This window comes from Equus przewalskii, chromosome 32 (assembly GCF_037783145.1).
Source record: "Equus przewalskii isolate Varuska chromosome 32, EquPr2, whole genome shotgun sequence".
Lineage (NCBI taxonomy): Eukaryota > Metazoa > Chordata > Mammalia > Perissodactyla > Equidae > Equus > Equus przewalskii.
Genome location: NC_091862.1, coordinates 8,365,701 through 8,383,278, shown reverse-complemented (window position 1 = coordinate 8,383,278; position 17,578 = coordinate 8,365,701). Strand labels below are relative to the sequence as shown.

Here is a 17,578-nt window from a genome sequence, read left to right as displayed (position 1 = left end):
TGAGCCAAAACTGCCCTGCTGACCCACAGAAAGTGTGAGATAATAAATGCTTATTGCTACTTTAGGTTGTCAAGTTTTGGGGTAATTTGTTAAGCTGCAATAGATAAGTAACATACATTTCTTTCATATTAGGTAAAAATAATGGTGATAGAGTAGGCAGGCAGGTCAGAAGAAAAGGATAGCGATGAGTAAAGGACAAAGAAGGAGGCCAAGTAAGAAGTCAAATGAAGGGGGGAAAAAGGTACATCCAGGTTTGTCAGAGTAGTGCAAGTTCACTATTCTGATAACAACAACAATAGGTAGCTTTTATATGTGCCAGGCACTGTGGTGGTATCTATAAGTACACTTTTTTTAAGGGACCATGGGTTCTCATTTCTTTGTTTAGAAAAATATGCACCTTAGGGCCAGCCCCCTGGCCTAGTGATTAAGTTCTGTGCACTCTGCTTTGGCAGCTGAGGTTCAGTCCCTGGGTGTGGACCTACACCACTCATTGGCAGCCATGCTGTGGCAGCACCCCACATACAAAATAGAGCAAGACTGGCATGGATGATAGCTCAGGGCAAATCTTCCTCAGCAAAAAAAAAGAAAAGGAAAAGAAAAAGGAAATAGACACTTTAGAACAAGGGAAGAGGGAAACAGACGGAATAGTAGATATGAGGGATAAAAAAAAGCTGCATAGGGGCCGGCCCTGTGGCCGAGTGGTTAAATTTGCACGCTCAACTTTGGCAGCCCAGCGTTTCGCCAGTTCGGATCCTGGGTGTGGACATGGCACCGTTCATCAGGCCATGTTGAGGCAGCATCCCACATACCACAACTATAGGACCTACAACTAACATATACAGCTATGTACTGGGGGGATTTGGTGAGAAAAAGCAGAAAAAAAAAAAGAAGATTGGCAACAGTTGTTAGCTCAGGTGCCGATCTTTAAAAAAAAAAAAGCTGTATAACAGAGAACACTGAAAACAAGTCTATACAAAAAACACACATTTATAATAGAACTCTTAAAATTTGATGGGATAAGGGGAAAATGCTGAAAATCTGTGTGTGTGTGTGTTATAGGCATAAAAGAGATACTCTTCCTCTTTCCCCTATTTCATTTAGTTTTTCTACTCATTCAATAAATATCTGTTCTTGGCACTGAGCTGTCACTGATCTAGGCATTAGGATCCAGCATGAGCAAAATACAGCTAACGAGCTGGTGTTCTAGGGGGATTTTCTCTTTTTCAGTGGATGGCATCACCGAATACCTGGTCATCCTCCCAGAAACCTGGGAGTGGTCCTCATCCTCCTCTGTCCCTGGAACGCTGATGAGAACTTCTTGCTGTCTGTTCCCACTGCTGCAGCTGTCTATCGAACGTCCATCATTGTTACCTGGTGGGTCAGTTTCCCGGGGCTGTTGTAACCAAGGACTGCGAACTGGGTGGCTCAGAGCATCTGAAACTGATCGTCTCACAATTCTGGAGCCCAGAAGCCTGAGATCAAGATATTGGCAGGGCCACGCTCCCGCTGAAGCCTCCAGGAAGAGTCTGTTCCAGTGTCTCTCCTGGCTTCTGCTGGTTCCTTGGCTTGTGGCAGCATCACGCCCATCTTTATATGGCATTCTCCCTGTGTGCATGTCTGCCTCCTCACATGAGGTTCTTTTTATAAGGTATTAAAAAAGAGGTAACAGGGGCCGGCCGGGTGGTGCCGTGGTTAAGTGCGCACGTTCCGCTTCGGTGGCCCAGGGTTCCCCGTTCGGATCCCGGGTGCAGACATGGCACCGCTTGTCAAGCCATGCTGTGGTAGGCGTCCCACATATAAAGTAGAGGAAGATGGGCGTGGATGTTAGCACAGGGCCAGTCTTCCTCAGCTAAAAGAGGAGGATTGGTGGCAGATGTTAGCTCAGGGCTAATCTTCCTCAAAAAAAAAAAAAGAGAGATAGACCCCCCCAAATGGAGTCGCTTGTGCCAAGCCCCACACCACCAAACTGAGACTTAGTACTTAACTTGATTACAGTTTCAGCCTCTCCCAGGAACAGAATCTCAAACTAGCCAATCTGGAATTACCTGGTCAGCACTGGTGTGGTCATCTGCCCCATAGACCCCTGCCATCCCCTAAAAGAAGGTGACCTTGCCGCAGCCAATCTGCTTTTTACTAGTGGGACTTCCTTGTCCCGCTCCCCTCTGCCTGTAGGAGTCTTTCATTTTGTGCAGCTCTTCAGAGCTGCTTTCCGTCTGCTAGATGGGATGCTATCCCATTCAGGAATGGTTGAATCAAGCCAATAAGATCTTTAGACTTTGCTCAGTTGAATTTTGTTTTATAACAAAGGACACCTGTCAGGTTAGGGGTCCACCCTACTCCAGAATGACCTCCTCTTAACTAGTTACAACTGTAACAACTCTATTTCCAAATTAGGTCACCTTCTGAAGGACTGAGGGTTGGGACTTTAACATCTTTTTGGGGGTTAACACCTGGGTTATGCCACAGGCTTTCAACCAGCCTGCCTACCTCAGGTGACCCCCCACACCTGTCCTTCATAGGGTGGTCAGTGTGATCCGCCTAAAAGACAAGTCAGATTATGTGGCTACTCAGCTAAAGCTCCTCCTGAGTTTCCCTTCTCTTTGGCAAAGCACCAAGTTCCCCTCACTAGCCCCACCCACCACGCCTACACCCTCACGAGTGTTCTGGCTACATCAGCTTAAATCGTCTCCTTTGGGAATCCCTCCGATCGCTCCAGATTGAGTTAGACTTAGAGGAAATTCTGCGTCTCCCTTAGTTCCCTACAGGTGATTACCTATCTACCTATCATGGAATAGTAAGTCGTTTGTTTACTAAATCGTTGTTACTTGCCTCTCTTCTTAAATCTGTGAGTCCCTTGAGGCAGGGACTGTGTCTTCTCTGTACTCCTAGTGCTGAGGATAGTATCAATTAAAAAATAGGGGCTCCATCTCCTTCAGTGCTGGTGGGAATGCAAACAGGTACAGCTGCTATGGAAAACGGTATGGAGATTTCTCAAAAAACTAAAAACAGAAATACCGTATGACCCAGCTATCCCACTACTGGGTATCTACCCAAAGAACATGAAATCAACAATCCAAAAACGACTCATGCACCCCTATGTTCATTGCAGCATTATTCACAATCGCCAAGATGTGGCAGCAACCCAAGTGCCCATTGACTGATGAATGGATAAAGATGTGGTATACAGAGACAATGGAATACTACTCAGCCATAAAAAAAACCCAAAATTGTCCCCCATTTGCAACAACATGGATGGACCTGGAGAGTAGTATGTTAAGTGAAATGAGCCAGACAGAGAAGGACAAACACCAGATGATGTCACTCATATGTGGAAGATAAACACTCGGACAAAGAGAACAGTTCAGTGGTTACCAGGGGAAGGGGACTTGGGGGTGGGCACGGGGGTGAAGGGGAGCACATATATGGTGACAGACAAGTAACAATGTACAACTGAAATTTCACAATGTTGTAAACTATTATGAACTAAAAAAAAATGAAAAAAATATAAGGGTTCCATATGTATTTGTTGAATTAACTTTACTGTCATCTCTTGGAATTATGCCTTTTATAGAGAGTAAGTAGAGAAGAGCGAGATGGTGGTCCCATGGGTCACCTTGCTCCTGTTACAATTGTGTGAGAGAACTCACTCATACGAAGTCTTGCTAATATAGATCTAAGGGTTTGTATTTACTCATGAGCTCCTTGACTCTCCTTGTAGAGGACATTAAAACTAAGGAAACCACAGCACATACCTTGAGTCAGATAATGGTTTGTTTAAAAGGACACTGTCTATTTTCCCATCTTCTTGCTTTTATGAGGTTGTCTTGCTTCTTAGCAGAACTCAAAGAATAGAGGTCTCTAATCTGAGGACTTTTCTTTCCAACCACCAACCTGGAAGTGATATTCTTGCTGGAGTTGCTCAGAACACAGTCGCCACTATTATTTTCATATGTGCTTCTCATAACTGAGCTCCACACAGTTCTCAAGTGGAACTTCACAGGAACTTTCTCTTCCCTCTTGGCTCCCATGAATCCCGTCAGTTCTCTTTCTATGTCTCTGCTCCTTTTCTGGCTTATTTTCTCTTCCCCATGAATATGGTACTCCCCAAGGGTGGCAAATTGCATTTTTCAAAGATGGCCACACTTTGATATTTATCCCATTCCACATTCTTGTCTTATGGTGTGACTGACACTCTCCCATTGAGAGCTGGGGTCCAGGGTTCCTCCCCTTGAATCTGGGCAGAGGCTGGTGACTGCTGTTATAGATGGTGCACAACAAAACTGAAGTTATGTGACTTTCAAGCAGAGTCAACCTCCCTCTCTCCTTTCTCTCTCTCTCTGCTTGACGTGGAGACCATCACCATGTTTGAAGGAGCTCAGGCTGCGTGTGGAGGCCACATGCAGGCATTCTGGCTCAGGTCTCAGCTGGCAGCCAGCACCAACTATAGACATGGGAGTGAGTGAGTGTTTAGATGACTCCAGCCATAAACCCTTGAATCTTCTAGCTGAGGGCCAGAAGTCAAGGAGTAGAAAGCAGCCATCCCTACTGGACCCTGTCTGAATTCCTGACCCACAGAAACGTGTGAGAATTAATGAGTGGCGATTGTTATTTTAAGTCACTAAATTTGAGGGTAATTGATTACACTCCACTAGATCACTAATGCACCAAAAATCTCTTTCTTCTTTTGTTCTCTTCTTGGGCAATTTTATCCACTTCGCTGAGGTCCAGTTATCTGTCTCATCACGAACTCTCCTGTCTTTGCAAGTGTCTCCCCCATAATTACGTCCAGTTCCGACTTCTCGTCCGTGTTCAGTGTTGTACAACCAGTTGCCTACCAGGCACCTCCTCCTGGATAGTCCCCAGACTTGCTATTGCGCAGAAAGACACTGAGCATCTTTCTCTCCAAATCCCTTCCTCTTCTTCTGTTCCCTCTCTCTGTTCTTGGCAGCACCAGCCTTCCCATCTAAAAACTTCAATCATCATCGATGCCTTCTTTTCTCTCTGTCCTATCCAACCAGTTGCTAAGTGTTGCATTGAATCAGTAGGTAGAATTTTGGCTGTAAGTAATGCAAAAGCCAAGTAAACATGGTGTAGCAGCCTGCTTCCAATCAGGAGATAGAAACAGGGGATGCTTAATGTAAAGAATTATTGACTACGAAAAAGAGCAACTAGAAGATGTAAGGAAACTCTATATGGTTCCCTAGGGCTAGGAGAGAGGACCCAAGGAAAGACAGGTTTGGAAGGGGTCCAGATCTCATTAGAGAAGGTGTGGTTCAAGTCATTGGAGAGCAGCAAAGTTCTCTGGAGTGGCCAGGCCAGAACTGGTCTGCAGTTGCAGTAGGTCACCCACCAGCATGCAGGTGGGGGGAGCAGGTGATCAGCAAGCAGTGGTGTGGATGTGCTGGCCACAGCCGGAGAAGCTCTGCTTCCGCGATGTCCCTCCAGAGTGTGGTCTACCCAGAAAGCTTACTTACCATCATGCTCACTTTAAAGGAGAACCATGCAAAAGAATTCCGTTATCACAGAGCATATATTGAAGGGTGCGTTTGGAGGTGAGAGGCAACAAATTATTCACTAAGACACTTGGCTTAGGCAAATTTATTTATTGTGTCACAAAGCAAATGGTCAGATACTGGCCAGTTCTGGAGTTTTGGTGAAGTGCTAACAATATCATCAAGAATCCTGATGTTTTCCATCTTTCTCCCACTGTGTTGGCCATATCTTCCTTCAGAGCTACAAAGGGCTATAGCAGCTACAAGTGCCTTACACAGACAGTACTATATCCGCCCAAAAAAGGGGGGAATTTCCTCATTTGTGTCACTTTTTATTGGAGAAGAAAACGTTTTGCAGAAGGTCCAAGGGTTTCGCCAGTTCCGATCCTGGGTGCAGACATGGCACCGCTCATCAGGCCACACTGCGGTGGCATCCCACATAGCACAACCAGAGGCCCTACAATTAGAATATGCAACTACATACTGAGGGGCTTTGAGGAGAAGAAGGAAGAACAAAAGAAGAAGATTGGCAACAGATGTCAGCTCAGGTGCCAATCTTTGAAGAAAAAAAAAATCTAAATTTCTCAGGTGACCATTTAAGATCCTGTAGGAGCTGACCCCATAGAATTTTTCCAAACTTACATCAAAATGGACTATCTCCCCTACTAAGCCATGAACTAATTGAACAGAAGATTATATTTTATAAGGCCAGGATTTAGCATAATCTTTGGCCAAAGTAGTTTCTATTTCCATGTAGTTTTTCCTAAAGCAAAAGGCCTTGTTCATGACACAGCTCCTGTCTTTTTCTACCTGTGACTTGCTCACACTGTTCTCCTGTCTGCAATGTCCTTGCTCTATATACCCCATCCCCTCACCATGCCCTCCATCCTTCTAGGCTCAACTCAAAAGCGATTTCTTCCATAAAGGGGTCTCTTTCCCAACTCTCATTTAAAAACTATCGACCCTCCAGAAAAGTTGAAAGCTAGCACAGAAGCGCTGATATGCTCCTCACCTATGTTTAGCAGTTCCTATTTTTTACATCTGCTTTCTATCTCTGCACGTATCCTTTTCTTTTCTCAACCACTTAAAAGCTGCCAACATCCTCTCACTTTACAGCCAACACGTATCATCTAAGAACAAGGACATTCTCCTACAAAATCACAACATCATGATCTCACCCAAGAACTTTAACTCTGATTTGATAATCCTATTGACTAGACAGGTTTTTTTCTGGGCAAACAGATAATTTATTTATCACTGTAGGAATCAGGAAATGCCCAAAAGGAATGACAATGTGCCTTGAGGGTCTTTGAGTAGAATTATGTTCTTCCCTGGGGGTTCAGAAAAGTTTCTGGAATTTTGCTGCATGCTTCTGTCTGAGTTTCAGAGAGATATCTGAGCACCATCAGTTTGGGACCTTGTGGACTGCGTTCCAAAGGGGCACCCAGTAGCTTTACTGGCAGCTACTATTGCTCCAGACACCAAGCAGGGGCATCCATGGCAGCTGCATATGTCTGTCCCCTGAGCTTGTGTTTCCGAAGCTAGGCCAAGTGTCAGGGCCAATAAGACTGAGCCTTCACGATGGGGGAGTGGTTGCAGCACCTGGATTCTGAGCCTGGATCTGTCCTATTAGTTGTCCTGTTAGTGTGTGTTTGCGTTCTAGGACTGCTGGAACAAAGTGCTACTTTTAAGTGGGTTTTTTTTTTTTCTGAGGAAGATTAGCCCTGAGCTAACATCTGCTGCCAATCCTCCTCTTTTTGCTGAGGAAGACTGGCCCTGAGCTAACATCCATGCCCATCTTCCTCTACTTTATATGTGGGATGCTTACCACAGCATGGCTTGCCAAGCAGTACCATGTCCCCAACCGGGATCCGAACCGGTGAACCCCGGCTGCCAAAGTGGAACGTGCGGACTTAACTGCTGCGCCACCGGGCCGGCCCTAAGTGGTGTTTTAAGGGTCTTGAAATAACAGAAATTTACTGTCTCAGTTTTGGTGCCTGGAAGTCCAAAATCAAGGAGTCAGGAGGGCCATGCTCTCTCTGAAGGCTCAGGGGAGAGCTCGTTCCTTGCCTCGCAGATGCATCACTCCCTCTGTCCTCGTATGGCCGTCTTCTCCGTGTGTGTCTCTGTGTCTCTAGTCCACTTTATATAAGGACACTGGCCATACTGCATTGAGCCACCTGTGCTCTAGTATGATCTAACGTTAACTAATTATATCTGCAACAACTGTATTTTCAAATAAGGTCACATTCTGAAGGCATGGGGGTCAGGATTTCAACATATCTTTTTAGGGACACAATTCAACCCATAACATGGGGTTTTGGCTAACATCTCGGAGTCTCTGTTTTCTCAAAGGTTTGTTGCAAATTGTAAATGAAATACAGAGGAGTTATACCCTATTCCATTTGAATTTAGAATTTCTAATATATAATTTACATTAAATTTTTTCCAATTATCCCCAAATGTCCCTTCTACCTTCCTTTTTTGGGGTCCAGGCTCCATTAAGGGTCATGCATTACGTTTTGGTGTCTTGCCTCTTTGTTCTCCTTTAGTTCAGGACAGTGGTTCTTAAAGCTTCATGTGAACGAGAATCTCCTAGAGAGCTTGTTAAAACAATTTTCTGGGGACCACCTCCAAAGATTTGGTCAATAGGTCAGAGCAGAGCACATGAATCGCCATTGCCAACAAGCTGGCAGGTAATGCCAAAGCTGCTGGCCCAAGGACCACAGTTTTGAGAACCACTCATCTTGGACAGGGACTGGTAAACTTTTTCTGTAGAAGGTTAGATGGTAAAACACTTTAGGCTTTACCAGCTGTGTTGCAACTACTCAATTCTGCCACGGTAGGCAAAAGCAGCCACAGACAATACACAAACAAATGGGCGTGGCTATATTCCAATACAACTTTGTTTACAAAACAGCTCCCTGGTCAGGGTTGGCGCTCAGCCTGCTGTTTGCTACCCTAATCTAGAATAGCTCTCCTGCTTTTTTAGGGGGCGGTGGGTGTCTTCCAGAGCATTCACACTTTTGAATTTTCCAGTTCAGTTTTCTCGTAGAATGTTTCATAATACAGATAGGATTGTTTTATTCTGATTAGATTTAGGTTGACATCTTGGCAAGAATACCACATAAGTAACATTGTGTCCTTTAGGGGAAAATTGTGGAAGACTTTGAAATGGACCAAAAATATTACTGGGTAGCTTCAGTGGAAAGCTGGGCATGGTTTAGCACACCCTTCTGAGTTATCCGATTCTATGGGTTTGTGCCTTTCATGTCTTTGAGCTATTTTACAACTCTGTAAATTGCAGAATACTGACGGTAATGCCTATGATTCTCGTCTTTAGAAACACAAATTGTGTCCAACAGGCATGCAGTTGATTTTCGACCTATGGATATTGAGCAATCTTGCATCTATTAGGCAACTGACCTTCAGCATTCCTGACTGCCTATATAAGTGTCAGATACCCTTTGGATTCTCTTTTGAACCAGCTGTAACATGTTACTGGTACTCTCATTAATTAATGAATTAAATTATATCTTTGACACATACTCATTTTACATCTGCATCTGAGTCATGACTATATTCTCTTTTAAATATTATCCTTTTTCAGGATTTTTCATTGCATCACTTCAGGAAGCAGAAAATGCTCTTTTTCCAAATAATGGTGATACTAATTTTAATGACTTAAGGTGGTTCTATCAGACCTTTCTATTGCAAAGATATTATTTTCTCTTTATTAGGGAAATATACTTTGAGACAAAGTGAATATTCCAGTTTGCAATAATTTCTCACCTGATGGTTTTAGCATCCACTGAAGATCTTTGCCATTATCTATGAGACAATTGAAGCTGCAAAATATGAACTCTGTCTTGATGCCCACAGTTGGACATCTGAGCAATCCCTTTGAACCACTACAACATTTTCTTTTCTTGCATTGTATTACTCTTTGGCTGTACAGCAAAGTGGCTAAGCCACTATGGGACTGTCTAGCTTGGGCTCAAAACCTGGCTTTTTCACTTACTAGCTGCGTGACTGGCCAGTCATTTAATTTCTCTGTGCCTGAGTTTCCTTATCTGTAAAATGGGTGCCATAAAGATACCTCTTTTAAAGGATTGTGTTAGGATTCAATGAGCTAAATCAAAGCACCAGAACATTCCTCAGCACATAATTACCCGCTCAATAAGTATTAGCTATTATTGAATCATGATTATTTGTATGCGTTTGAATCCCAGCTTTGCCACATCTCAAAGCGTCTCTGGGCAAGTCACTTAACATCTCTGTGATCTCCTTCCTAATCTATAACAAGATTTCTGCCTCAGAGGTTTCTGGATTCAGGCTTGTTAAGTGGTAGCAGCGTCTGGTACGGAGTTGTTACCATCGTGATTATTCTGTATCTTTTTATTTGCTTTAAGAGACGGTCAATTTTTTGATAAATCTGAAAAGATTTACCTTTTTACTTTCACGGTGCCTAGCTCAGAGCCATTCATTCATAGCATGGCTTCAACAAAATACTCGAATAGAGGAATTAATAAAGATTTGTTGAGTGCCACTCGCTGGATAGTTACACTTTCGCCTCCTTTATATTTCACGTTTCTGTATTTGTGCCTCCCTCCTTATTGCGGGAAGCCCAGGCTAGGGAAAGAACATTCCCACAGAAGGTCATGAGAGGCCCTGCTGGGCAAAGGTTGGAAACCCCCGCGCAGGGCTCGGCGATTTGACTTCGCAGGGCAAGAAAAGTGTGTCCCCATTCGTCACGGATCCAAAGCCACACAGCTGTGCGGTAGCCCTGACAGCTGGGCACTTGGTCGCAGTCATTTTATCTTCCCCTACCTGCGAGTCAAGGCTGGGAAGCAGTTACTCCAAGTTGGGAAGCACCCGTGTCGCGAGCCGGAGCGCGCCCTGCGGGGGGAAACTGAGGCCGGGGCCGGGGGTCGCGCACCTGCGCCCGCGTGCCCCGCCCCGCCTGCCGCGCCGCTTGCCGGCCCGCGCATGCCGCGCTCACGTGACCCGGTGGGCGGAGCCGGCGGGCGGGGATCACCTGAACAAGGGAGTCATGTGAGCGGGGCGGGGCGGGGGCGGTGCCGGGCGCGGTCACGTGACGCGGTTCCGGAGCCGCTGCCGCCGCCGCCGCCGAGCCCAGCCGAGCCGCGCGCCCCTGGGCTCCCACTCCGCTCGCGCTCCGCTCGCGCTCCTCGCCGCCTCGCGTCGCCTCCGCCCTGGCGGCGCGACCAGGTCCCGGGCGCGGTCCCCGGTGGTCCAGGGCCGCTCGTCCCGCGCCAGCCGTGCAGCCCGGGCCCGGCGCGATGGGGGCCGCCGCCGGCCGGAGCGCCCACCTGGGGCCCGCGCTCGCCGGCCGCCCGCCGCGCGCCCTGCTCCTGCTGCAGCTGCTGCTGCTCGTCTGGGCCCCGGGGGCCGCGCGGGCCGAGGGCGCCGACTTCCCCGAGCTGTGCAGGTGGGTGGCCGCCCGGGCGCAGGCTTCGCTTGCCGTGCCCCGGGCGCGCGGCGGGACTGGGTGGGGGTCGGGGGCGCTCGGGGGTGGGGCTGGGGTCCCTGAGTCGCCTCTTGTCCGGGCTGGGGTCCCTCTGCCCCGAGGGAAAGTTGCTGGCGTGGTGGCCACGGCAGAGAGACCGAGAGGTGGTGCGCGCGGGCGGGGGGCGCGGGGGACGCGGCGCCCTGGCGCTGGCCCGGGGGGCGGCTGCCTGGCCACTTGTGGCTGTCACTAAGTCCGGGGCGGCTTTGTGTCCGAGCGGCCGGCCGCCCCGAGCCGTCCGGGTGACACGCTGCGGGCACCCTCGCGCCCGGCGTCTGCCCTCTCGCAGCGGTGCGCCTGCGAAAGTTGGAGGACGCAGGAACTACAGCTCCGCTTTGTTCCCGCTCCACGTTGTCCTCGAAGTTCCACCGGCGGGGCTTTGGAGAGGCCCCTGAGTGCAAAGACTCTCCCTCACGAAGGGCCCTGGAGTTGGGCGCGGGGGGGCGGGTTTCAGTTGCTGATTGATTTCCTCCGTGCGGGTTTTCCATTTTCCCTTGAAAGTAGTTTTTCTGCAGAAGGTGACTTTTTTTTTTTTTTTTTTGATCAGGGGAGCGGGGAGTGGTCCTCCTGTATCGGCTTTCGCGACTTTACCCTTCGCTTCTCCGAACCTAACTTCCTGTCTAGTTGCTCACATGATGTCATTGTCTCCGGAGTGGATCATTCTCGTGGAGTCCTGCTCTGGGAACCATGATTGTATAATCTCTGGTCCCATCGAGGGCTGTTCGTGTCTGGCCATGGCCAGGAGTCCCGGGGCTGGGGAACTGCCAATTCCGAGAATTATCTGACCAACCTTCTCTGGACTGTTTCGGATGATGGGAAATCCAACTTTTATTTATTTTTTAAACTTTGGTAGAAAGCGAGCAGGAGGAAAAGTTCTGAAAGACGAGGGAGCAACCCGCGGTTCTCCCTGGTGCTAGCGAGTTCCTTCTCAGAATGAAGTGAATTTGAGCCCACTTTGAGCTGAACTTTGAGTTTGTGGTGGGTTTATGGGGTTCTTATTCTTCCCTTCTATCAGAGATGGTCTTCTTAGCACCCTTGAGTTCAGAATTTGCAGAAATTAGCATTCTCCGTTTTTGGAAGGGCGAGGGAGAATTGACTGCACTTTAGTTTGTAGGCCAGTTGCTCCCCTAAGATACATAGTTACTCAAGTAACGAGCATGATGCCGGAGACCGCCGGCCACTGATACAAGGTCAGGTTGCAACAGACATTTAAAGGAGGGAGTTTTGGAATAATGGCTACTGTGACCAGACACACCCATAAAAAGTTAACTTAGCTGGGAAGTCGAAGTCTTGGTCTTGTTAGCAAGCTGGAGTTTATTTCTTAAGAGTTAAGGTTGAAGTTGGCCTCAAGGGCAGACCCAGATTCCGTGGCTGATGCAGGAGGCCCTTACCTTCCGGTTAGGTGACTCTTCCCAATGTGTTGAACCTGCATTCACTGACCTCATCTCCAAGTGGAACACGGCCTCTTGGTCCAGTAGGAAATGGCCTTTATATCTTCAAATACTTCTGGCACAGTCCCATGTGGGCATAACTTAGTGAATACTTGAGTGGTCTGAAGGGTGATAGGCATTGTTAGTGTGATAAATGTGTCCTCTGCCACCTTAGACTATCTTTAATGTTGATTTGTTTGGTTTTTCTGCCAGATTTCCTTCGCATGGCAAACCTCCCGTTCCATTCGGAGATGGGCTTGCTCACATTTCTTTCCCCTGTTACTGCTGTGTGGTTTCCTGTTGAGACTTCTCCAGAGCCGTGTTGAATCTGCTTCAAACCCAATACCTGCAAAGTGAAGTTTTTGCTGTTTGTTCCTGTTTTCGGTGGATACCTTGGCTTAAATACTTCTTAAGATTTTTTGGGGGGAGGAGGGGGTCAAAAGTTTGTGTAGTACTTTTATGGCACTGGCTACAAGTTCCTCACCTCTAGCGCGTATTTGAAGAATGGCAATGTGAGCTGTTTTTTTAAGCCAGTGTGAAAAGTTGTCCCAAGTATCACCAAAGCAGGATGTGTTAAGCTGCCGTTTTATTCCATCCCCTGGAGTCCATTTTGACTGAAATGTACATAACTCATTTGGCTGAAATGTACATAACTCAGCCCGTTATCCACTATGAGAAGGGAAAGTAGACTTCTGCAAGTGTTGTTACCGTGTGTGTTTGTGCAGCTCAGTCACACGGCAGCCGTCCTCACAGGGATCACAATTCGGAATGTTTGTAAATTCCCTGTTTGTACCATGGAACACATTTTCCCATTGAAAACTGTCTTGTCCATTGTGGCTTGGTGCCTAGGGCAGAACCCAGATCCCCATCATCCACGCCTTGGGTTCGGAGTGCCCAGACACCGTCCAGTTTCAACTAGACCCTTGTCTGGCTTCAGCCAGACCCTCGTAGTTAGTTCTCTTTGTCTCGAAAAAATGAAGTTGGTTTTCCAGGGAAACATCTTCTCCTCCCCAAGCCCAGGTCTCTAAAACCCCAGAGGGTACTTTTCATCTGTAGTCCCTTTGGACCAACAGGAGGGAACTCCTGGCCAGCTTCAGGGCTGCCTGCAGGGCACCTTCTGGGCCCTGGGGTGGGGGCAAAGCTTCGAGGCCAGCTGTGGCCCTGACCACTCCTGGGGTCAGGGTGCTGGGCAGGGGCACAGTTATGGGGAGAGTGGCGAACCCTCGGCAGCAGCTCACACTACATCCGAGCACACGAGAGATGGGGTCTCTGCGCGTCATGCCCTGAAAAGCAGGGATGAGGGCAAGCTTCCCCAAGTGCATGTGGCTCTGTAAGTGTTCTGTGGAGAGAGTCATGCATGGGTGTTTTAAGCAAGAGGATTGCTGCCCAGGTGTCTCGTGTGGTGGAAGAAGTTGGTGAGTCTTTGTCACTCTGCTGTTTCTTGGGAGGTGGTGTGCCAGCAGAAAGAACTGGAGGCCAGTGTGACCAGCTGTGGGACTGGCATGTCCAGAGGTCCAAAGGGGTGTTGTGTTGATGAGGGATGTCTGCAGGTCACTGGGGCAGGACCAGAGAGAGCAAGAGGAGAAGGGGCCCAGGGGCACGGGGGGCAGAGGTCAGGCCATGCAAAGTCACCAAAAGTGACCCAGATGCTCTCCGCTTGTCGATAGCTTACTCGTTACTGTGATTTACGCTTGTGTAACATGCCACCTCACATATATAAGAGGTGAGTTTCCACCCCTGTATTTAGGTGTTAGCATCCTTAATGAGTGAGGTCTTAACAGTTTGTACTAGTTATAAAACAATGCATTGGGCTGGCTTGATTTAAGTAGTTAAGTACTTTAAAAGTTATTCGGAACAAGTTTTCCCCCAGTTGTTTGGATATAAATGTTGGAAAGGTTTTATTATAGTGTGGACAAGAGAATAATGAAGCCAGCTGGGAGCCGGGGTTGGTTTAGTTGCTGTCTCTAAGGAGATTTTTTTCCTGCAGGAATGATGCTTATATGCTTAATTTGGGCCACATGTTAAACCTGGACCACATCCATTTGTGCGTGTACATTTCTTGCAACAATACGTGTGTGTAGACGCCCTAGATTCTTGATTATGGGTACATGAGATCTCACACATTATTTCTTCGAGTAGCATCCTGACAAATTGCCAGGAAATGAATCTTTTATCAGTGTTTCATAGAGGGGTTTTTAAAAGAGGGCATTGAGAAAAATAATTTAGATCTTGTCTTTGTTTTGATCTCGGCATATAAAACTGTATGGTTACTAGGCAGAGAGAATTCAACAGGGTCTTAGAATGGGGGCTAGTGGCGCAAAGTAGCTGATTGCTTTGCAGATACTGTTGTTTCTCTTCTTTTTCTGTTCTTTTTCCTTTGAATTGTCTCAGCCACAGAGACCTCTTGGTAATGCCTCCCCTGGTCGGGGATGGTGTTTGAGGAGGGGAAGTAGCTGAGATCTGGTATACTTAGGAGTCCTTGTGTTTTCCTCAGCACTGACTCATGACCAGGGAGGGACAGAGGCCTGAATTTATGCTTTACTCCTGGCAAGGTGACACAGGACTCATTTATTCTCCAAGTATTTCTTAAGCATTTCTTAAGCAGAGGAAAAAACTGGGAGGGATCAGAGCTGGAATGGAGACACCATAAACAGAACACCACACTGGGATCCTGGAAGGCTGCTGGCCTCGACTGCTCTGCGTGGGGAGGCAGCAACTTTGAACACCCTCCACTTATTTTTGTTAATTTTAACAAGCGTGTAATCTCAGTTTTGATTTTCTCTTTGATCCAAGACTAATCTAGATGTTACTAGTTTTTGTCTATTATGAATAAAGCTCTTGTGAATATTTATGTACAAGATGTTGTGTGGACCGGTGCCATCCTTTTGTTCTTGGGTAGATAGATACCTAGGATTGGGATTGCTCAATGGATGGTGAATGTTTACCTGGATGGGAGCTGTCAGACTGAATTCCACAGTGGTTATCTATTTTGCATTCCCACCAGCAATATGTGAGAGTTCAAGTTATCCTACATCCTTGTCAACACTGGATCTTATCAGTCTTTTAAATTTTAGCCACCCTAGTGGGTTTGTAATGGTATCTCGGTGTGGTTTTAATTTTCCTATCTCTGCTGACTTACGATGTTGAATATCTTTTCTTGTATTTATTGGGATGCCTAAGATGTTGAACATCTTTCGTGTGCTTATTGACCATTTGGATAATCTTTGTTGTGTCTCTGAAAAACAGGCCTTTGCCCCTTGTCCCTTAAAAAAATTTTTTTAAAGAGTTTTGAGAATTCTTTATTTATTCTGGATACAAGTCCTGTCTTTGGTATGTGTAATGTGTCTTTCGAATATTTTTCCCAGTCTTTGGCTTGCCTTTTCGTTTTCTTACTAAATCCTTTGAAGAACAGATATTTTTTGATTTTGAGGAAGTTTTAATTTATCTTTTTTTTTTTTTTTTTTGTGGTTTGTGCTTTTTAGAGACTAAGAAATCTTTGCCTTCCCCACGGTTTCTCAACCTCAGCCCTGTTCACGTTTGGGCTAAATAATTCTTGGTTGTGAGGACTGTTCCTGTGCCTTGTAGGGTATTCAGCAGCATCCCTTGCCTCTCCCCATTAGATGCTAGGAGAAACCCTTCCCTCCCCCACAGTTGTGACAAACAAAAACGTTTCCAGGCATCTTAAATGACCCCAGGTGGGCAAAGTTACCTCCAGTAATTAAGAACCACTGATCTACTCTAAGGGCAAACAAATTTTCTCCTATGATTGTTTTCTAGAAGTTTTGTAGTTTTAACTTTTATATTTAGCCCTATGATCAACTTTTTGAGTTAATTTTTATGTAGGATGTGAGGAAAGGTGAAAGTTTGCTTTTTTCCATGACTCTGTGTGGTTCTGTTTACTAATATTTTATGTAGGATGCTCACAACCATGTTGAAGTGAGACGGGGCTGTGATTTTCTTTGCTCTGCTGTTCCTGGCTGAGTTTAGTATCAAGAATGTGTTTGTTTGCTGGGAAGAGCTGGTTGGCTTTTAGTATTTTACATGCCCTGGAACAGTTTCGTGTGAGATGGACATTTTCTCTTCCTTAAATTCTGGTGGAACTCACCAGTAAAACTATCTGGGCCTGACGCCTTTGAGAGGATGGACTGTAGAGGAAGAATAGTTTAAGTCTTTTCAAAAGAACTAGCGTTTTGTCTTGTTTACCATCTCTATTACCATTTATTTTCGATTTTATTAATTTCTGCCCTATTGCTAACTTCTACCTCATTTTTCTTGTTCTAGTTTGAGTTGAAAGCTTCGATCTTTTATTTTAAATCATTTTATATAATTAAGAGATGAATTTAAAGCTGTATATTTGTCCCGAAGCACATACCATTCGTTGGTTTTGTTTTTATCCTTTAATTCTAAATATTTCCTTCTTGGACCCAGAAGTTCTAAATGTTCAAACTTCCTGGACCCACTAACTTTTTAAAAAAATTTTTAAAGATTGGCACCTGAGCTAACAACTGTTGCCAATCCTCTTTTTTTTCTTTCTGCTTTTTCTCCCCAAATCCCCCCAGTACGTAGTTGTATATTTTAGTTGTGGGTCCTTCTAGTTATAGTACGTGGGATGCCACCTCAGCGTGGCCTGATGAGCGGTGCCATGTCTGTGCCCAGGATCCGAACCAGAGAAACCCTGGGCCGCCGTAGCGGAGCGTGCAAACTTAACCACTCGGCCATGGGGCCGGCCCCCCACTAACTTTTTAAAATCATTTTTTCCCCCAGGTAAATGGATTTTTCCCCCATTGTGGCCAGTAATTGTGGTAGAATTGTTGACACTTGCCTTGTGGCCTAGCACCCTGTCAAGTAGGCAGTGTTCTGTATGTTTGGAAAAAATGTTCTCTTTTTGGGTCAGAGTTTCATTAATTGTGCTGTTCAGTTTTTCTGTATTGTGACGTTCTTTGTCCTGCTTCATTTGTCTTTTAGACTTTGTATCTAGTTACCACTTTGGACAGGGTTCCAGAAGAATGTCTTGTCTCCTGTCTCCTAGCTTAGCAACTGTCCTGTTGTTCTAAGTTCTTGAAGTCTTCTGTTGATTTTTTTATTTCAACAAGGTCTCTGATTGATGTATACAGTAGTTCCCCCTT

At 46.2% G+C, this 17,578-nt stretch overlaps 1 protein-coding gene across 1 annotated transcript in view; it reads left to right on the top strand.

Annotated features, from left to right (window-relative positions):
• Positions 1–10,606: 10,606 nt before the first annotated feature.
• IGF2R (insulin like growth factor 2 receptor) overlaps positions 10,607–17,578 on the top strand; it is a 115,829-nt gene continuing 108,857 nt past the window's right edge. Inside the window, exon 1 of the mRNA XM_070603233.1 lies at positions 10,607–10,944. Within this exon, the coding sequence (XP_070459334.1) occupies positions 10,796–10,944 (149 nt within the window). The 5' untranslated portion in view covers positions 10,607–10,795. The remainder of the gene's footprint in view (positions 10,945–17,578) is intronic.